Source organism: Trichechus manatus, unplaced genomic scaffold, assembly GCF_000243295.1.
Source record: "Trichechus manatus latirostris isolate Lorelei unplaced genomic scaffold, TriManLat1.0 scaffold00060, whole genome shotgun sequence".
Taxonomy (NCBI): domain Eukaryota; kingdom Metazoa; phylum Chordata; class Mammalia; order Sirenia; family Trichechidae; genus Trichechus; species Trichechus manatus.
Window position 1 is genome coordinate 10,009,471 of NW_004443996.1, and position 18,590 is coordinate 10,028,060.

Here is an 18,590-nt window from a genome sequence, read left to right on the forward strand (position 1 = left end):
GAGGCTCAGGAGGGGAGTTGAAGGACCCAGGGTTGGGAAAAAACGACACAATTAAAAATAATGAGCATCGAGCGAATTCCAAATTTTGCCGGTTTTGCATGATCGACTACTGAATAAAAGCAAAATCTTTGTATATCTCATATCTTAGAAAATAGCTAATCAAATCATCGGTAAATCACATTCGTACAGATGAATTTTCACTAGATAAAAGCTATAAAAATAAAATGAGTGGAGCAAGATTTTGAGTTTATAAGGAGAAAATAAGGATCATATTTTAAAACAGAATATACTTTAGTAAAGGACTAAATGCACTGGATTGACTGTTGTTTCTCCCGCAAATACAATTCATGGTAGAAATGCACCTCTGTTCAACGCTGACACAAAAAAAGGTGATCATTTTTATTTTATTGTTTTGGATTCTCTTGTGTTAGCCACTGGCACAGTGAATAGGAGGGAAATGAAAGGAGAAAGGGGTGATGTTAACAAAATCTGGATTCAGCTATCTTCAAATAAGATCCAAATAGAGGAAACTAGGACAAAGTTAAAGAAAGTTGGAGGGGATATGGTAGACTGTAAATATCAATAAAATGATTTAAAATTTCCTTGCAATGGGACAATATCTAAATTACTTTAGTGTTCTTCTTGCTTTTTCTCTTTGTCTTTTTTAAGTTACACTAATGAGGCTATGGTAATTATTACCGAATTGACTGACTAAATGTTTTTCTTATTTTTGCAAATCACAGGAAATGTTATAATAATAGTGATAAGGATAAACTGGACGGTCTGTACTATTAATGGTAAAATTTACTTGGATAAAATTTATTTTTGAAAAATTGCATATTTTACCAGTTTATTTAATTTTTAGACCAGACTTTTTGTTGGATTTAAGTCTTGGCAAAAAAAAAAAAAAGACAAAAACAACAGTGCCTACCAGTGTTTTGACACTTTGTCTCTAATACGGTTTTGAAGATAAGTACACTTTTAAGTATATTGAAAATGTTACTGTTTGTATTTGTCCCTCTCACAGACTACATATGTCTCCAGACAGGCCATTTTAAGCAAGTGGTAGGAGACTTAAAATAAAAAAGCTCTTTTTAAACTAACTTGACAGTGATTAAAAAAAAAAAGAATATCAAAATAATTAAAAATAATTTCTCCTCATCGCAGAACACCCAGTTTACTAAAGTCTTCCTTGTATTGTATAGGCATATTTTTTACATAGTTGTAATCAACATTCATTTAATGTTCTGTATTTTCTTAACACATATACTTATCTGTGTATTTGAATAGTCATTGTTTCAACGGTAATAAAAAATCAGTTGTATCTAAACTCAACCTTCAGTTGAGCATTTGGATTATTTCCAGTTTTTCACTAATATTTTTGCATAGTTACATAATTAGGTGATCTTTTTCTTCTTCTTTTCCTTTTTCTGAATTATTTCCCTAGGCTATATTCCCTAAAGTGGAATTGTCAGGTCAAAGGATCGCCTCAGTATTATAGCTTTTGTCATATATTGTAAGATTGTTCTCCAGAAGGTTGTACTAATTTATAATGTCATCATCTAGTACGTAGAGTGAGTTTTTTAAAAAATATTTTTAATCTTTTGGTGGATTTATTAGGTGAGAATAGCCCTACTTGATTTAACTAGTTATTTTCACCATGATTAGTGAGGCTAACTTTCAACCAATTATTTTTTTAAATTGTTGTTAATCCGTTTATGTATCCTTACATATCCTCTGTTTTGGGTCCCTGATGGTGCAGTGGTTAAGAGCTACGACTGCTAACCAAAAGGTCGGCTGCTAACCAAAATGTTGGCAGGTCGAATCCACCAGCTGCTCCTTGGAAACTATGGGGCAGTTCTACTCTGTCTATACGGTCGCTATGAGTCAGAATAGACTCAGCAGCAATGAGTTTTATCATCTATTTTAATCTTTTCCTTTTATTTATTATTTCTTTCCTTTATCTTTTTATATTTTCTTATGCAAAAAAAAAATTTTTATGCACACAATTCTATTGTTTGAGTATTACAGATGAGATAAGTAGTATACCTTTTTTTGTAATTTTTGTATTGTACACTTAGGTTTTCATTTTTCCACACTGGTATCCAGTTTTTCTAGGGATATTCCTTTTTGATAACATGGTCTTTTAAGTCAAATGTCTGTTCTCCACCTATAGATTTCTATGTAAGGGAAGGTGGGATAGGGTTGAGTGAGAATTTGAACGAAGAGGAGAAGTGTAGTTTCTGAGAACTGGGTATGCAGTGTTTGCTTGATTCATCAGTTGAATTATTGATTAAAATTATTTCACATCTGACCTCTCATTTTGAGTGTCTTCATTGTGGGAGAGATGGATTGTTTTCTTTGGGTAGGATTTTTTAAAGTGCTGTTAGCACAGTGAATTTATTCAGTGTGATCTTTGACTTAACTGCATGTTTTAGATCAAAATTTTGGGCAGAGTATTAATAAATAGTATAATCTTGATTTATCTGGTGTGTTAAATTATATAGCAATACTTCAAACTGAAGATGTTCTGGGGTAAAAAGAAGACTACAAATGCATAAAGAAGCTGTACAGAAGTAAACAAGGATGGAGTTGAATAGTGGTGTTTTCTGCACATTTGAGAAAAAAAAAATCCTACCTTTCTGTCCATACATATATTTTCCTCTCATTTGAATTGATTATGTGTACTGCTTAATTTGATTTATCTAGAAGAATATTAAGGTAATGATAAATTGGATTACTTTCACATGTCATTATTAGTGTTACTATTACATATTCTAGAAGTCCCCCATTTTTCTTTCTTAGTCATCTGATTCAGTGCTTTACTTTATAATTTGAAACACAAGGGAAGGTGCTTTTTTTGTTAAAGCTATAGGCAGGCAAGTATTGACATATCCATATCTGAAGTGCCTTTTAAAAATGTAGGTCTGTACGTGAAATGTTTGTCAGTGTATGTTGAACTATAAGGTTTTTGAATATGGCTTTTCAAAGTAAAGCATTCTAAGTTAGTTTTCAGAATTTTCAGTAATGATACAGGGAGAATTTTGAAGTTGTGATTGTTTTTGAAGTTTGATCTGACATTTTTATTTTCTGCTTCTTAGTTGACTGTTATTGACAACATAATAGAATTAGATTTGCTTGTTGCAAATCATTTTAAGGTAGATAAATTAAATAAATACAGATGTCCTTTCATTTGTGGTGACCTTATTGAATTGTTGGCTATTTTATTGCTTCCTCCTTGGAGCTTTATGGGGCAACAAACACAAAGTAATCAGCGGTGTGTGTGTTTATGTGTATATGCATGTGTGTTTAAATGAGCAGTTTTTTGTTAATATATGACTTTTATATTTTGAAATGGTGACTAGTATACTTTTTTTAAAGGCACATTTTAAGATTTTTGAGTCATTTTTAGGGGATCCTTCAAATGCTTAAATCCTTAGAGTGCTGAGCCAAAGGCATAATTATCTTTAGGTATGGTAAATATTTTTACATTTATTCAGCATTTTTCATCCATAGATTTGAAAGCATCAGTTAGTGCTACATTTGGAGTGATATAGATTGTATTTGAAGCAATTTTATGCTATTTGTTTTTTCAAAACTTTTATTCAGATTGTATATTCACTGCTGTCTTTAAAAAGAATATGCATCTGCATATAACACATCTGAGTTGAGACATGTTTTCACATTTTCTCATTTGATTCTCACCAACTACTTGAAAACACTGCTGTATTTGAATTCCAGGAATAGCTGTATTTTTTTCTTACCTTATCCAGCTATTGTTTAATTACTAGTAATAGCTTAAATTGTACCTATTATCAGGAGAGAACAGTCCCTGGAGAAGGACATCATGCTTGATAAAATAGAGGGTCAGCCAAAAAGAGTAAGACCCTCAATGAGATGGATTGACACAGTGGCTGCAACAATGGGCTCAAACATAGGAATGGTTGTGAGGATGGCACAGACTGGGCAGTGTTTTGTTCTGTTGTACATGGGATCACTGTAAGTCGAACTGGCTTGATGGCACCTAACAACAATAGCTTAAAATGTCTATTAGAACAGGAGAATGATCTTGGAGTGCTGGTAGCATAGTTACTGCATCTCTAAGATTGGAAGCAGTTGAAGCATGTGTGATTTATTAACTGCCATATGGACAAACAGCCATAGTTAGGAAGAACAGAATGCATCATGGGAAACCAAAAAGCAATGTGCTGTTCAACCCCAGTGCTGTGTAGAGTGGATTCAGTGCTAGCTGATAGATATTATGACAGAGAATTACCAGTATCTGGAGACCAGTATTCCTGATTACTGACTTGCGTGAGCCACGCTTACATGCTTGCTTTCTGTAATATGTTGGTTTCAGCTATTTGTCTGGATTAATCCTTGGCTTTCCTCCCCCACCCCGCCACCCCCAGCACACACACTTGGGCTGTATACTTTCAGTGATTAAAATCCTTTTAGAAATTTGTCATTAGTCATAGGAAAACTGGCATCTCAGTACAAATGGAATGACATTACGAAAATGAAGAGAGTTGCTATTAGGGAGTAAGAATTTGAATTGGGTGAATTTTTCTTACAAAATGTTATCCTGAAACCATCTTTGTCATATTTGGATATTAGTTTCTTTTGCGGGGTTGGGGGGGGTTTGGTTTATTTTTTACTGATGTTGATTACTTCGTTGATAAATAAACTTCTTTTGTAGGGAGCCAAAAAATAGTAATTTAAAGGCTATTTAGTGTTTGTGTCATATTGTAGAGATGTCCTTGTTTACATTTCTCACAAATGAGATTTTGTAGGTAATAGAAAAGACCATAAGAGTTAGTCAGGAAGATAGACTTTTACTTGCTCAGTGATCCTGGGTAACTTTAACCCCTGAGCTGCAATTTCTTCATTTATAAAATGGACATTCCGACATATTTTACAAGACTATTGTGTGGACTAAATGAGTTAAATGTGAAAGAGTGCATTTTGTTAATTGTAAAATGCTGTGCAGATGGATTGGTCATTACATTTTAAAGGTAGGAGAGAGAGGCTTAATGGTTAGCATGGAAATCTGGAAAACTGTGACCCCACAATTTATATTTTCTTTGCTAGCTAATTATTGCCACCTAACTTTCCCAGTATTTTTATAAGGTAAAAGCCAAAACCAAACCCACTGCCACTGAGTCTATTCCGACTCATAGCGACCCTATAGGAACTGGCCCATGGGGTTTCCAAGAATTTAAATCTTTATGGAAGCAGACTGCCACATCTTTCTCCCTTGGAGCAGCTGGTGGGTTTGAACTGCTGACCTTTTGGTTAGCAGCTGAGCGCTTTAACCACTGTGTCACCAAGACTCCTTTTATAAGGTAAGGGGCATATAAAACAGCACTATAAAAAAGTATGTAAAAAGTGTCAGAATTGAACCCCAAATGAGTGTTTTGAACTGCTTCTGTGTTAACACAAAAAACAGTTTTGTATCAAGAGAAGATTTAGTGTTATTTTCATTTTTATGAATTACATAAAAATAATTTAGATATGATACTCGTGTATTCACTTTTTTAACAAGTGGGAGGTATAGTGTGAGTCTGATCTTTCCTTCTGAACCTGTTTTTTATACATTGTTGATAATTGTTTTCTTCTATTTTCAGTTACTTTGTTAAAGGTATTTTCTCATGCCCGTTAGTATCTATCTAACATGGTGCTTTAAAATTAGCAGGTCCTTAAATTATTATTAGTTTAAATTTCTTAACTTTTGTTAGAAGTATTTCATGATATATGTATATATTTAGGCTTATTTAATTCACTAGCTAGTACTGAGTTCTTCTATTGGAACTTTCTGTACTGAGAAACTTCTAAAATGTAGGTGAATCCCTGTCCTTGTCTTAATTCCTTCTGCCCTCAAGGTTATAGTACTTTTAGTGCTTTCTTGAGGCAGTGTAACCCAGAGAATACTTAAACCTAGGTAAGTTGCTCTGACTGTCTCGATCCTGGGAAAATCTTGACACTAAAAAACAAAACAAAACAAAAAACTATGAACAACGATTAACATATTCAAAGGAAAGTGACAGGAAGTGTTAACACTTTGTAGCCCACCCTGCTAACCCAGTGGTATGACTAGAAAAGAAAGGCCTGCCAGCTTTCTTTGCTTTTCTGCCTAGTTCTGTCCCTTTTCTTTTAAAAATTCAGCCATCATTAAAACCCAGCACTTAGATTTTATAAAGGTGTAATGTCATATTATTGTAGAATTTTATATATTACTAAAAAGCAATATTCTAGAAATAAAAAGATGAAAATAAACTATTGTTTTTATTTTCTTGTCTTTTTTCTGTACAAGTATGTGCTTTTTTTTTCCGTTTTAAAATCCAGTTATACTCTGAATAGAGTTTTTTATTTTTAACTTACAGGAGGAGCACTTAAACAATGAGATCTTATCTGCTAGTCACTTTGCTAAGTGTTTTTACTGGGTGGGGGTGCCTTTCTCTTTGAAATGCCCTCTCTTCCCTTTGTCTTGTGAACTACTTATCCTTCAAGTGTGAAATTGGACAAGCACCCCTACCCCCAGGCAGAATTATGTACTGTACTTCTTTGCTTCCTTAGCTCTCTGTACTAACCCTGGTCTCTTACAGCTTTGTTTCTGTTTAGTAATTTGTTTCCCCTCTTGGCACTTTTGGTTCCCTTAGGGCAACAGTTTCATCTTTTCACTACATCCTATAGTTTAAATATCTTAATGAATGAATACATTAATAATTTTGTTTTTTTGTCCTAACCAAATCATATTAGGTGGTTGTCATTACCCCTATTTTACAGATGCGGAAGCTCAGGCTCAGAGAGGTTAAGTAACTTTGCAGGAAGTCACCTAAGTAGGATCTGGGGATACTGGAAAGATTCGAATCTAAGTCTTTCTGTTGTATCACAACTGCCAGTAAAGAGTAACAGCTAGTAAATTTTAGAGCCTGAATAATTCAGGCTGTCAGACTTTAAAGCTCCTGTAGTTGTCTCTGTACTGTACTACACTTATAGTGATATATTTAAAGTCTTGCTGTGTTTTTCAAAACCTGTTTTGTTTTCTATACCTAAACATCAAAAAAAAGTGACTAATTTTTGTGTATTGCCTCTCCACACCCACCCGCTAATTAAAAATCTCAGACAAAAATCTTTGTTGTATTTAACTTCTACAGCATATGATTCCAGTTTGACTCTTTATCCCCTGCCTCTGTGGTCATGTTCTAAATGCACATAAACGCTGTTATATTTGGGTTTATTTGTTACATAGGGTTGTCTGACGCTATTATTTCTAAAAGCCAGGGTAGAAATGATATCATTACCATCTGAAAATTAGTATTTCGAATGTAACCCTAGTGCAGGCCTGGCCCCTTGAGGTGGGGTACCTTTTGCATTTTACTCAGTGCCCAGCTGGATTCTTTTTAACTGATTATGATGAGTAGTATCATGTCAGTGAACTCTGGTCTTCCCAGTTGTCAATGATTCTGAAGTTTGGTAATTCAGTTATAAGATTTGCTCTTTAGGTCAGCCAGTTTTCCTATCAAGAAGACTTAAATCTAGGTTTCATTTACTTTCAGTTTATTCAGATTTATAGTTTTCATCACTTTGCAGCCTTTGTATTAATTATCTTTATAATTATTGAGTTATCTTAATAGGGCAGTAGTAGTGAGCAGGGAGACTCAAATTCCTGTCCCCTCATTGTGACAATTGGAAAGGGCACTTCACTTCTTGGACGTGTTTTTCTGTTAAAATGTGGAGTTAGGTTGAGTATAAGGATTCTTCCAAATCAAAGGTGCTGTAATTTAACTCCTTGAAGCTTTTATAGAATACACAGAAGTTGGTATTATACTCTTGAACTTTGTTTTTAGAAAATGCTTTTCTTCTGCAGAGCTCAAAGCACTTGTTTTTACTTGTTGGCCATTATATTCCAGAGAGAAATGTGTGATTAAATGACTTTTCCTTCCCCAGCATGACACACTAAGTTAGAAGAATTAAAATTAGAATGATGAACTCTAATTGAAAACAGTGGTTTATAATATTAAACCATGTATTTTAATAGAGCTTTTTTTAGGATATACACGTCTATATTATATTTTATTATGCATTACATTATATTTACATATAATTTTAGTTAGAATTATAAAAAATTTGAAAAAAGTAACTACTAGGAATTCGTTTGTTAGAAAAGATCACCTTTAAAAAATTTTAGCTTTAATCAAAAGCAAACATTAATTTAAGGAAACATTAATTACAACTTACAAGTCCTGAAGTTTTATGTAGAAGAAACTTTTATTGTAAAAACTACATCAATATAATCTAGAAACCTGTTAATATTTAAAGGAGAAGCTAGCATTTTCACACTCAAAGTATTGTTATTGCCATTATGTTGGTAGAATTTATGTTTCTCTAGTACTGTTATATGATCAAATTTTTATTGATTTTAGAGAAATTGGCTTTTTAATGGGACTGCTTAGAAATTGAACAATATTCTGTTGTATAGCGTAGAAATCAAATTTGTGAAATTTATTTGCTAGTTTATAATGCAGATCATCAAGGGGGAGAATTTAGGAGTAGATAAGCCTTATTTTGGTTGCTGAATGTACAGACTGATTTATAACCATTAATGTTTTTGAATGATTATTTAGGAATTGATGAAAAAATTTATATAATTAGCTGAAAATCAAACATCATTGTCTATAAAATGACATAGCCAGCAGTCTTACGATCTAAGTTTAAGATATAATTCTGACAGATTTTCTGTGTAGGGTAATTCTACAAGATCTAAAGAGACAACTTGCTAGATACACTGCTATTTCTAGGACGGTTGTTTTTTGTAGGAGCCCTGGTGGCACAGTGGTTAAGTGCTTGGCTGCTAACCACAAGGTTGGAGGTTCGAACCCACCAGCTGCTCTGCAGGAGAAAGATGTGGCAGTCTGCTTCCATAAAGATTAACAGCCTGAGAAGCCCTATGGGGCAGTTCTACTCTGTCCTATAGGGTCACTATGAGTCGAAATCCACTTGAGGGCAAAGGGTTAGTTTTTTGTAGCAAGTGAATAACTCTTGAGTTAGTCAGGGGATGAAGAACACAAAATTGATGAAAAAGACAATCGCTACTAAAGACATCCACTACCACCCTATGTAAAGCCATTATATAGCATTTACTTGATGAAAAATAATGGCTGATATCAGAACCCCAGTTTATGCAGGACAGTGTTGGGAACAAAAAAGCCTAAGTTATTATAGATGCTAATATGCATTACTTTAAGGCTTTTTCCTTTAAGCTATAAATATTTAAGTGTATTATGTACATTTGCATGTAGGCATATTTAGGAAATGAAACTTGTGTGGAAAGTATAAATTGTAAACTAGGATTTTAAGTTATCAGTGTCTAGAAAATATGAAATGTTTTTTGGATTGAATCATCAGCTGCTTTGACTTTAGTATTACCTATGTATTTTATTGAAAGGCAATTTTACATAGTTATTTGCTTGGAAAACAAAATTAAATATGTGAGAAATAATTGGAAGAATTTACTTTATCCTTTTGTCCCAGTCTAGAAGCTAAATTTTGTAGATGTAAATCTAAAATAATCAGGTTAAGTTACCATTCTTCCTGAGCATTATGGCAGTTGTCCCAGCCCCAGTTATTTTGGTAGTTCAAATTTGTTTTTTGCAGGAGCTTACAAAAGAGAATTGACAGGAAATAATTTTTTACAAATAATAAATAATGAGTAGAGTCGCTTTTTTCCAGAATGAGTACATGTTGGTTTTTAGTTCCTCAACCTGTGTTCCCTAAGGAAACAAGCAGGTACCTTGCTCTGAGACTCTTAAGATTTTTCCAGTGAATTCATAGGATAGCATTGCTTATAATTAGGTTTCACTTTGATATTTATTCATTCATTGATTCATTGATCCATTTAACAAATATTTGAGCACCTGCTTTATACCAGGCACTTTTCCGGGTGCTAGACATACATTAGTGAATGAAGCACACTTCTCTCATGGTGATCTGTAGGGATGATTTACATACAAAATTATTCTTTTGTCTTGTAGTGTTTTTCTTGACCTAGCGGTAATATATTGATGTGTGTCCTATATGATTGTAGACATAGTTATATTTTACTGTAGCACTTATAAAAATTGGCATTGTAGCCAGAAGTAGATTTTAGGACCTTATTATCGAGCTGGGGATGTACATAAATGTTCTTTTAATCTAAGGATTTAGAGAATATTCTAGTTTTCTCTATTTACTGTTTTAATAATTAGGTATTTATAATGCACATCAGGAATGTGAACATTAGATACAAAATGGAAAAACAGATTTTTGTTATTGTGTTATTCTTATCGATACATATATCCTGTCTCCAGAAATTCTTTCAAAGGAGTTCATGTTACAATGGATTTTGGCTACATAGCTCAGTTGTTCAGAGCATGATTTTACAAGGTCATTAATTTGATATGCTTTTGGAAAACAGTTGACTTTGACAGGAAAAAAATTCTACTTTATTGTGCAGATGTGTACTGTTAGTCTTAAGGGGACTTGCTTGAGAGTTTAGTGCAAGTAATAATACCTTTCGTTTGCATTCTTATTTGTGTAGAATCTAGATCTTCTGATTCTTAGTTTATCATCATTACTAAATAAAACAATCAAGTACTAGTAGAGTTTAAGCAGCACCTTTATACTTTTCTAAATTTTAGGCATGTTCACTTTTGCTACTTTGTAACATTTGCTTCATGAGCTTAACAGCTAAGCAAATGAGTTAATTGAGGCATGCAAAAGAAAGAGTGCCGTACCATTTAAATGTTATCATATTATTTAAATATGCTTAATTGTTGCTGCTGTTTCTTACCTTGGGTTGAAGTATTAAAGTATTAAATATTTAAAATTTTATTTTCCTGATTTCCGTATTTTTAAATTATGCTTTTTAGGTGGCAGCCAATGCACACATTCCTCCAGACTACCTCCTTAAAATTTGTGAGCGAATTGGTCCCTTACTAGATAAGGAGATCCCTCAGAGTGTTCCTGGGGTACAGACATTACTAGGTGTTGGTCGGCAGTCTTTGTTACGGGATGCCAAAGGTAAGATTTTCACCTATCTAAAGCATAGATTATCAGAGGAAAGAGTGAAGAGCATAATATTTTTATGTTAAGTAAATAATTCCATGTCTTTCTAACCATTTTCTTCTAATTTCTCTTATCTTGCTAATCTCATTTTTTTAGTGTGCAAATAAATTTTTAGAGGTCTAAAAGGGACCTTTTTTTTTTTTTTTTAAATAAAACAGTGAATATGGTAGAGGTGAACAATATAAAATCCCTTTGCAATCCTGTGGAGTAGACATCTCTCAAAGATCACGACTCTGATTCCAAAAAACAAACAAACCCATTACCGTCAAGTCAATTCCAACTCAGTGACCCTGTAGGACAGGGTAGAACTGCCCTATAGGGTGTCCAGGGAGCAGCTGGTGGATTCGAACTGCTGACCTTTTGGTTAGCAGCCAAGCTCTAACCCATTGTTCTACCAGGGCTCCCCACTCTCATTAGTACAGTATAAATACTTAAAAGGTTTTTTTCGTTCTATTATAATGCTCTTATTCTTAATGAGTCCTGATAATACCATCCTAATCATATTTTGCAATTTATAGCACAAATGAAAATTATGTAAAAATTTTTATGATTGAAAAATATTTAAACAAAAATATCAACCCATCTGTGACTGTTCAGTCACAGCTTCTCTACTCCAGTGTTTTTGTCTTTTAACCAAAATTTTAGAGGGAACCTCAATATGTAGAATATATAAAGTAGTATTTATGAACATGAAAATGTGAAATTAGGGGTTAAGGATAACTTTTAGAGTAATAAATAGCTCTAGCAGCCAATTGATTTCTATGTTTTGTTTTATTAGCATAGTATTTTTTTAAATCCTAATTCACAAAGATAAATAGTTGGATAAATGATATCAGTTTGTAAGCATCTCATCTTATAATTTAAGGAAATTTTTCAATTCAACTAATTTGGAAAGTTTGAAAGGAGTTACAGTAGAATACTTTTGTTTCAAAGCTGACTTACTAAGAATACTTAATATTTGCTTGAATTCTTTGACATAAGCATAAAAGTTCAGGCAAAAAGCCCTCAAAACTATTTATAGTCAGGTATTATCTGATAAGGGAGCCTTGGTGGCACAGTGGTTAAAGCGCTCAGCTGCTGAGAGGTCGGTAGTTTGAACATACCAGTTGCTCCTTGGGATAAAGATGTGGCAGTCTGCTTCTGTAAAGATTACAGCCCTGGGAACCCTGTGGGGTAGTTCTACTTTGTACTGTCGGGTCACTATGAGTCAGAATTGACTTGATGGCAATGGATTTTGTTTGGTTATCATCTGATGCACAGTATTATTACCTATAATGGCACAACTAGCAGGTACCCGATAACATGAACACGCACCAAGTATAATTAGACCTGAATTTTGCCTGGCACACTTGTGCGATAGTAGTATCTTTGCTTATACAGTTTTATATGAGTGGATATGTATAAGCCTAAAAATCAAGAAGGACCAGTGCAAACTTAAAACCTTATTAAACAGTGACATATTTACCTAAGATTCAGTTATATGCATAATAAAAGCTTTACTTGGAAGTCAGCACAGAAATAAAATATCTTGGTGATATGTTGAGGTTTTGGTGGATACCAGTCATAATTTGGTTTCTAACATGTTTAAATATATGCATGTTATTTTTATTGTGGTTCTAATAGTTAAAAATATATTTCAACAAATGAAATTTGAATCAACCATTTGCCTCTGAAGCACAGTTAAAAAAAAAACACTGCTCTATTCTTTGACTAACTTGTGATGTTTTTGTATAGACTGTAAGAGTACACTATGGAATGGGTCTGCTTTTGCAGCTCTACATAGAGGCAGACCTCCAGAACTACCTGTAAATTATGTGAAACCTCCAAATGTGGGTGAGTAGTATTCATGTGAGTTATAAACATGCTCTTGATTCATTTCTTCCTAAACTCACTAGAAAGTCAAAAATAGATACCAGAATTCATTCTGAAGTATAAATTTCTTATATTATTTAGGAGTTTCATGGTTGGTCCTGATTTTTAAAGTATTTTTACTTAAAGCAGATATAATCATGGTTTTGTAAAATGTGGCCTTTATTTCTTTCATTTTTCCTTTCTTTCTTTCTTAGCAGAAGCATTTCCTTTTTTATATAGTACAGGTGTTTTTGTAACCATATGGATGTCTATTTACATGTCTGTGTGCTGAGCTTCCCAGAGATTTTACAGGAAACTATGTAAAGATAGCTTTCAGAAGGAAACAGAAGAACATTCTGCTTATGTCTGTTGCTAAACTTATAATGAGATTTACACATTTTATATGTCTTTAAAACAAAAAGTTCCTTCCCAGTTCTAGTTTACTGAAACTCACGTGACACATTCATATTTTTGGGGGGACATCTCTGGCCAAACCATTATTAAGAAATACTAGTAGTGGTTCCCAAGGAGAACAAGTTATAAAACCGGTTTATATTAAAGTTAGTTCTCACAAAGTATGTACAAAACCAAGCTGCTAGATGAGTAACTGCCATTCTGCTTTCCTATCTTCTCACTCTAAAAAATTATATAATTTTATATAGGGCCTAGAAAGTATGCCTTTAATTTTGAAAGGGATAAACTTCAAATTGGTAAATAACCTTTTTTTTTTTTGCTTTTTATAAGAATACTCCTTTATACAATAAGCTTATAGAATTTGCTTACCCCCAGAGATTAAATAAATTGAGGCTAGAAATAATTTTAAAAGATATTTAGAGAGAATCATTGATTAAAAATACCCGAAGGTTATTAAGGGAAATCGGATACTTTGAAGTATATAGCTGACAATACTCTTCCATAGTCTGGATGTTACTAGGCAAAGTAGTAGATTGGGTCTAACTGGTTGTTTTTTCCTTATTTTTGAATTTTGAGAGTTCTTCATATATTCTGGATACAAATACTTTGTCAGATATGTGTTTTGCAAGTATTTTCTCCCAGTCTGAAGGTTTTCTTTTTATTTCCTTAACAGTGTCTTTGGAAGAACAGAAGTTTTTTTATTTTTTTATTATGTCCAATTTATAAATTTTGTCTTAAAGTTTTGTTTTCTGTGTCCTATGTAAGAACTCTTTGCCTAATTCAAGGTCACAAAGATTTTCTCCTATATTCTCGAAGTTTTATAGTTTCATGTTTTACATTTACATAGATTTTGATCCGTTTTGAGTTAATTTTTGTAAAAGGTGTAAGGTTTAGGTTTAGTTCATATTTTTGCAAATGGATGTTTAATTGTTCCAGTACCATTTGCTGAAAAGGCTAGCATTTCCCCACTGAATTACCTTGTCACATTTGCTGAAAATCTACTGCCCATATGTGTGGGTCTATTTCTGGATTCTCAGTTACATGAGTCCTCCAACTTTGCTCTCATTTTTTCAAAATTCTTTTGGCTTTTCTATGTGCTTAGCATTTCCATATAAATTCTAAAATCAGCTTCTCAATTTCTACCAATGATAACTTGCTGGTTTTTTTTTTTTGCTTGGGATTGCATTGAATCTGTAGATCAATTTGGGGAGACTTGACATCTTAAGAACATTGACCCTTCCAATCCAGAAACATAGTATATCTCTGCATTTATTTAGGTCTTTATTTTCTCACAGAAACGTTTTAAAATTTTTAGCCTACAGGTCTTGACCATCTATTATGAAAATTTTCCCTAAGGATTTCATTTTTTTAAATACTATTTTAGGTTTTTTTTTTAATCTCAATTTTTTTTGTATTTTGACCTTTCTAAATTCACTTACTAGATCTATTAGCTTTATTTTCTGAGATTCTTTGGGATTTTCTACATGATAACCATGTCATCTGCAAATAAAGACAGATTTACTTTTTTCCTTTCCAATCTTGTTAGCTTTGTATTTCTTTTTCTTGCATTGCGAAACTGTCTAGTACTTATAGTACAATGGTGAATAGAAGTGGTGATATGGACATTCTTGCCTTACTACTGATCTTACGGTGGAAAGCAGGCACTTTTTCACCATTAAATATGCCATAGATGCCTTTATCAGTTTGAAGATGTTTCCTACTATTCCTACTTTGCATAGAATTTTTATCATAAATGAATATGTCCCTATTACCTTTTAATTTGTCCAGTATGTTTGGAATTACACCGGTAATTTCTTGGGCTAATTTTTACTGATATTTTATGTAAAATAGTGCTATACAATAGAACTTTCTGTAAGGATGGAGATGTTCTATTCTGTGATTCCCAAAACAGTAGACACTAGCCACATGTGCCTATTGCAACTGAGGAACTAAATTTTTAACTTTATTTAATGTTAAGTAATTTGAAATTCAACAACCACATGTGGATAGTGGCTACTGTACTGGATAGCACAGATTTTTACATTGATAAGCTGCTCTCTGTATATGTGCATAATTTAGTAATATATTGACATTTTTATTATTGACTAATCACTCGTTTTACAAGTTTAACTTTGAATGCTGCCTATTTTTATATTTAGAAACTACCTGTAGCTTTTATTTTGACTTTAGTAACTCACTTTAAAGATCATATTGTGCACAGTTCTTTCCCGCCCTTTGTGTAGTTAATCAACAATGCTATTTAGTAATTTAATGAAATGGAGGTGAGAGAGCATAGAGATGTTATTTGGGAGTTAATTCCTAGATTCTGTTGTCCAGACTACTGTAACACTTTAAATATGTAGGTATTTAAGTTTACTAAGGGTGAATTTCTAAATTCTTCTAGGTCAAGAGCAACGATGCCTATGATATTAACATTATTATAGCTCTAAGCTCCAGTAATGCCATTTTATTAGCTGTATGCTTAACTAATCAAATTGGTGTTGCATGTACTAAAATTAGAGAAGAAAATTGAACTAAATTCAACATAATTACCTAATACCACTCAAATACCTAATACCCATTCCAAAGAAAGATGACCCAACAGAATGCGGAAATTATTGAACAGCATCACTTATGTCACACACAAGTAAAATGTTGCTAAAGATAGTTAAAAAACAGTTGCAGTAGTACATCGACAGATAACTGCCAGAAATCAAGCCAGATTCAGAAGAGGACGTGGAATGAGGGATATCACTGCTGATATCAGATGGATCCTGGCTGAAAGCAGAGAATACCAGAAAGATATTTATCTGTGTTTTATTGACTATGCAAAGGCATTCGACTGTGTGGATTATAACAAATTATGGATAACACTGCAAAGAATGGGAATTCCAGAACACTTATTTGTGCTCATGCAGAACCTGTACATGGACCAAGAGACAGTCGTTCGAACAGAACAAGCGAATATTACGTGCTTTAGAATCAGGAAAGGTGTGCATCAGGGTTGTATCCTTTCACCATACCTGTTCAATCTGTATGCCAAGCAGATAATCCAAGAAACTGGACTATGAAGAACAACACTGCATCAGGATTGGAGGAAGATTCATTAACAACCTGCGATACGCAGATGACACAACCTTGCTTGCTGAAAGTGAAGAGGACTTGAAGCACTGACTGATGAAGATCAAAGACTACAGCCTTCAGTATGGATTACACCTCAACATAAAACAAAAATCCTCACAACTGGACCAATAAGCAACATCATGATAAATGGAGAAAATACTGAATTTGTGAAGGATTTCAGTTTACTTGGGTCCACAATCAACGCCCATGGAAGTAACAGTCAAGAAATCAAAGGACATATTGCTTTGGGCACAAAATCTGCTACAAAAGGCCTCTTTAAAGAGTTAAAAAGCAAAGGTGTCACAATGAGGACTAAGGTGTGCCTTCCCGAAGCCATGGTGTTTTCACTAGCCTCATATGCATGTTAAAGCTGCACGATGAATAAAGAAGACTGAAGAAGAATTGATGGATTTGAATTATGCTGTTGGCAAAGAATATTGAATATACCATGGACTGCCAACAATCTGTCTTGGAAGAAGTACAGCCAGAGAATGCTTCTTGGAAGGGAGGATGGCAAGACTTCATCTCATGTACTTTGGGTATGTTATCAGGAGGGACCAGTCCCTGGAGAAGGACATCATGCTTGGTGTCATGGATTGCATTGTATCTCCAAAAAATATGTGTATCCATTTGGCTAGGTCATGATTCCCAGTATTGTATGATTGTCTACCATTTTGTCATCTGATGTGATTTCCTTATGTGTTGTAAATCCTATCACTATGAGGTTAATGAGATGGATTAGCAGCAGTTATATTGATGAGATCTACAAGATTAGATAGTGTCTTAAACCAGTCTCTTTTGAGATATAAAAGAGAGAAGCGAGCAGAGAGACATGGGGACCTCATACCACGTAGAAAGCAGTGCCGGGAGCAGAGCTCGTCCTTTGGACCCAGGCTCCCTGCGCCTGAGAGGCTCCTCAACCAGGGGAAGATTGATGACTAGGACCTTCCTCCAGAGCCAGCAGAGAGAGAAAGCCTTCCCCTGGAGGTGGTGCCCTGAGTTTGGACTTCTAGCCTACTGGACTGTGAGAGAATAAATTTCTCTTTGTTAAAGCCATCCGCTTGTTGTATTTCTCTTACAGTAGCACTAGATGACTAAGACACTTGGTAAAGTAGAGGGTCAGTGAAAAAGAGGAAGACCCTCAGCAAGGTGGGCTCAAACATAGCAATGATTGTGAGGATGGTACAGGACTGGGTAGTGTTTAGTTCCATTGTACATAGAGTCGCTATGAGTTTGAACCAACTCGATGGTACCTAACAATACTATTACTCAACAAAAGCTTGGGGCATATGTCATTAATATTTGTAGTATTGTTTGAGATCTTGTATTGTCATCACTATGGATTGCTATTTCATGATCTTTTTAAAAATTAGTATTTGTTTTCAAAACTTTGTGATGATTACACTAGAATTTGAATTGAAAAACAAGTCTTCTCCTTAGCTACTTTGTCAATTCAGGAGTAATTTTAAAAGTGTTTTTCATGTCTATTTGAAATATATTTTTTCAAGACTAGTGTGGTATTATCCATCATGGTAAATGTTCCATAAGTGTTCCTAATGATAATATTCTGAACAATTTTCACGAAACTTTCCTTAGAAATGTCAGCAGGATGGCCTGTTCATTCTAGTTTGAGACTGACATACCCCAGGAACAAATGTACATGCTTACTCTTCTGAATTGAGTCAAGGGCCTGATGCAATAAAGACTGTTTTTAAACCTTTTTTTTCTTTTTATCTTCAATACAAGTGGCATATAGCAAAGTCCTGTAATTTACATAGTAAGCCTGTTATTTATACTGTATACCACTGAGGAGGCTTACATTTACTTTAAAACCAAATTAATATTTACATATTATGATCAACTTTAATTTAGCATTGATTGGCTGACTTATTAGCTATTGGTTACGTGCCACAGTTAATGCCAGAATGCATTTGGAGGTAGGAAACCACTGACTCTTGTTAATAAGTAAATGTAAATTGAAAGATCAGTTGCCCTCAAGTGGATTCCAACTCCTGGCGACACCCCACGTATTGCATATTAGAACTGCGCTCCATAGGGTTTTCAAGGCTGTGACCTTTTGGAAGCAAATTTCCAGG

The 18,590-nt window shown here is 33.8% G+C and overlaps 1 protein-coding gene across 1 annotated transcript in view; it reads left to right on the plus strand.

The window, feature by feature from the left end:
* BRWD3 (bromodomain and WD repeat domain containing 3) overlaps positions 1-18,590 on the plus strand; it is a 138,317-nt gene that overhangs the window by 1,742 nt on the left and 117,985 nt on the right. The window contains exons 5-6 of the mRNA XM_004378881.2: positions 10,911-11,061; positions 12,841-12,939. Coding sequence (XP_004378938.1) covers positions 10,911-11,061; positions 12,841-12,939 — 250 coding nt within the window. The remainder of the gene's footprint in view (positions 1-10,910; positions 11,062-12,840; positions 12,940-18,590) is intronic.